At 53.2% G+C, this 7,041-nt stretch overlaps 1 protein-coding gene across 6 annotated transcripts in view; it reads right to left on the bottom strand.

The window, feature by feature from the left end:
* Adora1 (adenosine A1 receptor) overlaps positions 1–6,700 on the bottom strand; it is a 36,243-nt gene extending 29,543 nt beyond the window's left edge. The window contains exons 1-2 of one of the 6 annotated variants that reach the window (NM_001039510.2): positions 6,471–6,700; positions 5,258–5,655 (exon numbers count right to left, since the gene is read on the bottom strand). In NM_001039510.2, the coding sequence (NP_001034599.1) occupies positions 5,258–5,598 (341 nt within the window). In that variant the 5' untranslated portion in view covers positions 5,599–5,655; positions 6,471–6,700. Of the gene's footprint in view, positions 1–5,257 lie in introns of all 6 variants that reach the window. The other 5 variants (NM_001282945.1, XM_006529079.3, NM_001291930.1 and 2 more) reach the window with 5 other exon arrangements.
* Positions 6,701–7,041: the final 341 nt, after the last annotated feature.

Genomic DNA, 7,041 nt, shown 5'->3' on the forward strand with positions numbered 1-7,041 from the left:
GGTCAGAGTACAAGCCACCTTTCAGGAGTTCAATCTTTCCTTTCAATATGTACACCCCAGAGATTGAATTTAGGTCATCAGGCTTGGCAGCAACTACCCTTACCAGCTAAACCATCTCTCCAGCCCCTGGAGTGGTTTTTGTGATAATAACAATAACAATAACAATAACAATAACAATAATAATGTTTTCAAAGTAGCCACCTATTTAAGAATATTTTTAAATGTGCTGCATAAATGTTAATTTGTAACAAACGTGACACCTGTTAATATGTAACACGTCACAGCACGACAGCTATGGAAGATAGCTGAGGATTTGAGCTGAGCATCCTGGACACTCTTAAGTCTCTTGGTGCTTATCCAGATGCCAGAGAGAAGTTTTAAAGAGAAAACTCCCTGGGCCTGAAGCAATAGGGAAGGAGGCACACATCGGCTCTGAGCACACAGACAAATTGAACCAGGCTGGCAGGAGCAGGACGTGAATTCCCTGTGGTAGGCTATTTTTGATGAAACTTAAAAGATGAATAATGATACAATCTTATACTGTCATAAAAGCCCTCAGAAAATAATTTCAGTTGACATGTGGAAATGTTTGTAATGTAATGTTAAGTGAAAAAAATGGGACTTAAAACCATATATAGATATCTATATGCCATATGCAAAAATAATGTAGCTAAATATATACACGTGTGTGGAAATTTTTTCTGGAACACCAAAATGTTAACAGTCGTCCTCTGTAGGTGGAAGAAGTACTGGGGAATTCGTCTGTCTTTATTCTTCTCTACATTCCTTGCAATCAGCATGGTGTTTTGATGCTCTCAAATAATAGGGTGCAACCCCTAAGGTTCCATTCCAGGGGCCCTGGGTGGACGGGCATCTCCATGAGGCACCTTAGTACAAGAAGCCCCTCAAGCACACAAAGGCATTTTGGAAGCCATCACATTGTAGGGAAAGGGGGTGCTTTCACCCTTACAATGAACTCAGACACCCCTACAAGGAAAGCCACCTGTCTTGGTTCTGATGCATGTAGCAAAAAGCACCTGCAGGCTGCCCCAGCACAAACACAAAGCCACCTCCCTCACATCCCACCACCTGCCACTCAACCACTGACCCAATCCACTAGAGCTGCATATTCTTTTCCACACTAGAGTCTGATTTGGGAAGAGCACAGAGTTCCCAGCCTGGTGACCCCAAACAAATGCAGGCCTCCTTGTCTCTTGGTTTCCTCTCCTTGGCTTCCTTTGCCTGCTTTTTGGCCTCATGCACTCTAGCCTATGACTAATGCATCCTTAGACAGAGCAGCTGGAGACAACCTGCTTCTTCTAGAAGCAGATGGAGACCCAAAGGAACTGTTCTGGGACAAAGAGGTCACAGAGATGGCTGCTGGGGTGTTGGTAGTACATGAACCATTTTTAATTATCAAATAAATAAATATATAAACGGGGCCCAGCCCAGATCAGGGACTGGTAGATCAGTGGCTCAAAGCAAACACATCTTAATCTCCCAGATTTCTTCTCCTCTGCATGCTCAATCCCACAAACCTTACCTCCCAGACACGCCTCCAGCTGTGAGCAGCAGCAGGGCTTACAGGGACTCAACTGCCCACTAGACTGAAGAGAAACGGGAGGTGCTGAGTGTGAGCCAAGCCAGTGCACAAACACTCCCTGGCCAAAGTAAGAGGGAACAAAGCCCCTGGTGACAGCTTTGAGGAAATCGGGAACTATGTCCTGCAAGACAGCTGCTTGGGTTCAAGCATGAGCTCTGGGCTTCCAGGTTAGAAGCATCCGTGAGTGGGCCTGGATGCTGATCCTGGCAAGTGGTTTGTCTGGGAGAATTACAGAATCTCTCAGGCCTCTGACCTCAGTTGATCTGAAGAACTGTAGAATGAGGCCCTCCTTAACCTCCACTACTGAGAGGCTACAAATGATCAATGCGATAAAATAGACACACAACCGAAACATGGCTACCACGTGATCAATCACTAGGAGTGGAAAACCCCAACATAAAACCTGCCTGGGTTTCCCAAGACAGCATTGGCAGGAACCAGGAGGAGGAGGAACCACAGAGAGTGAGAGCCAAAAGGCACCTCCGTGACCTTGAATGCAACCACGGTTAAGGCAGAGAAATGTTCAGGAGGGTGGGAAGGCGTTTAAGGCTGCACAGTTATCCAGTAACACAGCAGGGTTCAAACTCAGGTCTAACCCAAAAACCCCTGTCACAGTTCACCACCACCCATCTAGCCAAGGACAGCCTTCTCACAGAATCAGGGAGCACGCTGGAGCAGACACCAAATTATGACAGAGTACCAAGACAGCCCTGGGTGAGGAGGTAGGGAGATGAACGGTGAAAAGTCCCTGGCACTAGGAGGGAAGGGAATCACTGCTCAGTTACCCAGCGTGGGTGGGTGGTGCACAACATGTAAAGGGCCACACATTATTGACAATCAACTATTTCAACTTCAAAAATAACGTAACTGGGTCACGCTGCATGAGGTGACTCTCTCTACTCTCGGCTTTCTGCTAAGTAGAAAGAAATAAAACCTGCTGTTGACTGACCAGCCTAATCCTTGCTCTGCGAAGGTGTACCTGACTCCTACATCCAGATGCCCAGACACATCTCACCAACACTCAGTGGCATTATTCTCACAGCCCAGGGCCACGGCAACCTTTGCTTAGCATATCAGGGCAGGGAGCCAGGTGCCTGAGGGCTCAAAAGCCTGGCATCCCATAGGCTCCAGCTGCCCAAAAGATACAGAGCATTCTGTACCTCCTGAAGGGTACCTGAGTGGTGACAGGCCTGGCTCTAGAGTGATCAGCATGTTGGCCAACAAACCTTGTTTTGGAAGCTAGGCTTTAACTTGAGAGAAAGTTCTTTTTCACTAGGGGGAGGGAGGGAAGGGAAGCGCTTGCAGAGACACTGCTGAACAAGGGGGGACAGTTATGGGCAGAGTCCTGAAGTTGAATGGAGGACAGATCTAGGCTGCAACAAGAAGACAGAGACACTCCCCAAAAAGCCTGCTTGAGACTCACCCATGTGACCTGGAAACCCAGAGTACCAAAGACTATATGTTTGTTGCTGCTGCAGGGCATTATGGGTAATTCACAGAGACAGACAAGATGTTGTTGCTGTCCCGGTTACTGCCTTTGAGGAACTGGCAGTCCATGGAGAGAGGGAAATCCTGTACGTATACAACTTATCAGTTCTTTACACCTTTTTGGGCGGGGTTGTGTGTGTGTCCATTTAAGAGCACATGTGTTTGGGTTGGGGGAAACATTGTACCTTTCCAGTCTCAATTCAAGGCATTTATTAATAATGAAGCTAAACTTCTCAGTTACAGTCTGCATACAATAAATGTCAGAAATAATAGTCACTGCTATATATTTTTCCAGGAACTCCAAGCAGCCATATTACTATGTCTGTCCCCTTTTATAGATGAAGAAATTAAAGTTTCAAGAGGTTAAGTTAGGTGACTCTCCCAAGGTGACACAGCTAGGCATTCATAAAAGCACTCACGCCCAGGCCTGCACTAAATTCAACTTGTGTTTCACCCTCAACTCTTAGAGCCTTGACCCCACCACCACTTGCTTCAAAGTAGCCTCAGCTGTCTCTGGGACGAATGAGCCTGCAATTCCCACCAGCTCGGTCACTTCAATGTCCCAGGCCCACCGGGTAGGAAGGACAGGGCCTGTAACTTGCCTTGGCACCCACCCAGCAGGAAGACTTTCTTGAGCAGCCTTCCTCTGTCTGCCCATCTGCGTGCGTTTCTAATGTGGCCACACTGTTGTAATGGTCGAACACTGAGGCCCAGCCCATCTAATGGACTGAGACTAGCTTGACTGGTACAGGCCAGCAGCCCGGGGCTAATGGCAGCGTGAAAGGCCCTGGGAACAGAGCTTGCCAGGCTTCTGGGCTGTTTCCTTTCCCCTGGAACAGCAGCAGCCTGTGCCCCCACCTTCCTTGGGAAACCTTGGGGCCGTGAGGGAGGTAGGCTGGGAGTGATAGGGAGAGGCTGACATGGGGGGGGGGGGGGAGTTCCAGGCTCAGGAATCAGAGGGAGGACATGGTTGGATAACGCTCTCCACACCTGACTCCAGGGAGATCCCTTGAGCCTGCTTCCTCTCTTCCAGTTCCTGCCCCGCCTCCCACACTGGACACAGGGAGCGAGGGAGCGTGTGACACGAAAAGAGGCTGGGAAAAGTGAAACGTGCTTAAACGTGACCAAAGGGAGGACTACCGGTGCCCAGGCCTGCCCAGGCACACTGCCAAGGGAGGCCAGAGGCCCCAGGTTCCAGATAGGGGAAGGAGGAAGCTGCATAAAACAGCAGGTGCTGAAGATGGCTAAAGCTCACCCTTAGAGAACCTACTGGTGACAAGAATTCAAAGAAGGGGGAAACACACTCAAAAGAGTGTCCCAGCAGAGCCAGTTCCTGGCAGGGTGCCCAGGCACTTGCTGGCATTTGGTGACCCAGGCAGTGCCTGGTGCCAAGATTATGGCTTGGTAGGCCTGGGCAGGGATCCTCAAGGGAGATGGACCCCCCACTATGAGGGGTGTCACCATTAGGCTTCCCACCCTGAGCTGCCTAGAAACAGCAAAAGCATCTCCGCAGGCAACAGCCAGAACAGGAAGGGCAACACCAGCCTGCTCCCTGCCTCAGGGGAGGCTGGGCAGAGGCAACTAGCCCTCTGGGCTCAGCAGGACAGCGCGGAGGGTGGAGTTGGCTGGTACAGAAACATTTGCCGAACAAGTGAGCTAAACAGTGCCTTCTGGAAGCCAGCTTGGTCTGGTCCGAGAAGCAGCAGCACCCTGGGTCCTGGTGTGCCACCCTCTGCATGTCCTCATCTCTCTCCTGAAGCTTTTCTCTCCTCCTTTCCCAGTCCGGTGGAACCCAGATCATTCACAAGCCTATACTGGCTGTCCCTTGTCTTGCCAGCCCTTCCAAATGTTCCAGTCCCACTCCAGGCCCGACCTCACCTGCTCCCTCAGACTCTCTGGTTGCAGAGGCTCCAGGTCCCTGCACTGAGGTCATGGGCACTGTCAGGATGGTAATTCTCTGACACCCAGCCCCTCCTGTTTCTCTCACTGCAGCTCTGCTGAACATCCCCATACAGAGCCCAGGAAGGCACTTTGGGCTGGGATCCAAATGCCCGGAGAATACCTGGCTGACTAGGAGGCTTATGTGTGCTGACTTTCATCTTCTCTTGCTCATCCCCAAGCCCCACACAGGGTTGCACAGAGTACCTTGGGCTGCTATGAACTCACCGGAGAGGGATCTTGACTCGGAGGTACCGATCCACAGCAATAGCAAGCAGAGCCAGGATGGAGCTCTGGGTGAGGATGAGGACAGGACAGGCCACCATGAGGCAGGTGTGGAAGTAGGTCTGTGGCCCAATGTTGATAAGGATGGCCAGTGGGATGACCAGGGCGCCAACAGCCACATCAGCTACCGCCAGGGATACGATGAAGCAGAAGGTAGCATCGCGAAGTGCCTGGTTCACCTTCACAGCCCAAATCACCAGTACATTTCCGGGCACAGAGACCAAGGCAATGAGCACCTCGATGCCAATGTAGGCAGCCTGGAAGGCCGAGATGTACGGCGGCATGGTGGGCAGGAGCTGGGCACATCAGCAGACAGGCGCCCTGGGGCGCGAGGCCAGCACCTGTGGTCAGGAAGCCTGCGGTGGGGATGCCAGCCTGGGAAGGAGGGGGACATAGGCAGCCCTGCGAAGATGTGCCCCAGTAAAGTGATGCAGTGCCTGCCCAAGCTGGCCAGACACTCAGGCTCACTATCTGCTTAACCTCTGTCCCCTCCCCTTGTCCTTAGAGGTTCCATTCAGCAACTTAAAATAGCAGCACTCACTCCACCACTGGTTTTTGTATCAGGTGTGAGGTGGCTCCCTGTACACTTACTCCACAAGGATCCCCTGTGAATCCACAGTGCCCACAGGTGTCCGCCGACCCGGAGGCAAGGAGCTCACCATCCTGCCTGCCAACCGGTAGGGGGTCCCAAAGGCGTTGCCCTAAGTTCCCCGGGCGGCTTTCCGGAGCCGCGCCGGGCAGGGTTGGGTTCTGGGCACCGCGCGCGCATCGGCTCATCGTTCTCCAGGCTCCCGCCGCTGCGCTCCCAGCCCGGCCTTTCAAGCAATCACATGGTGTGGCAGAGGCTCAGCCCCGGACGCCTTTAAAGAGGTAGTGCCCCTGTTTCGTACCTGGGACTGGATGGCAGGCGTGATTCTGAGGGACTAAGCCCAGGACCTGGCGGGTCCACCGGCTCCCATTCCCCGCGTGCGCGCACGCCTACCCTGTGCCCACCCACCTGGGACGCCGCTGGTGCCCGATTCTTAACAGAAGCCTGGTCCAGCTCCAGCTCTGCCCAGAATCCTTACCCATCGACTGCCCCAAGGGGGACACCCCAGTCATTTCATCCACCCCTTTCCTGCACACTCATGATGCACGAACTGAGCCACAGACTTACCCAAGGTCACACCAAAGCTGGCAGAGCGCCTGGCCACCTGAACTGTCTAGCCAAGTATCCCCAGACCTCAAAACCTTGGGCAGTCGCTCCCTCAGAGGATGCCAGGGGAACCCAGGGCTAGCCAGTTATGTCCAAGGGGTGGTAGCCAGCCGAGACTCCACTCTGGCGCCGGCGCCTTCGTCGCCCCCGGCGCGGGAGCTGAGTGACAATCGGGCTCCGCACACCGGGAGGGGGAGGGGGCGGGGGCGGGGGCGGCGGCGGCACCCGCGGGCCCCTCCCTCGTCGCCCTCCGTCTCCTCCCCTACCCCCTCCTCTAAACAAAGGAAGTGATTCAGTGTGAGAAAAGCTGGGAAAACGTGAGCGTCTCGAATGGTGTGATGTATGGATCCGGCCTCGGGACAGGGACAGTACCGAGGTGCCGATTCCCGTGTTCCCTCTTTCCCTTACTCCCTCCCTCCCTTCTCAATGCAGCAGGCGGACAGCCCAAGCCCTAATCACCTGCGGGACTCAAGAGGGCCCCTCTCTGGTCTCCCACCGCCACCAACCATTGGCATCTGGGCGCCTCCCCTAA

This window comes from Mus musculus, chromosome 1 (assembly GCF_000001635.26).
Source record: "Mus musculus strain C57BL/6J chromosome 1, GRCm38.p6 C57BL/6J".
Taxonomy (NCBI): domain Eukaryota; kingdom Metazoa; phylum Chordata; class Mammalia; order Rodentia; family Muridae; genus Mus; species Mus musculus.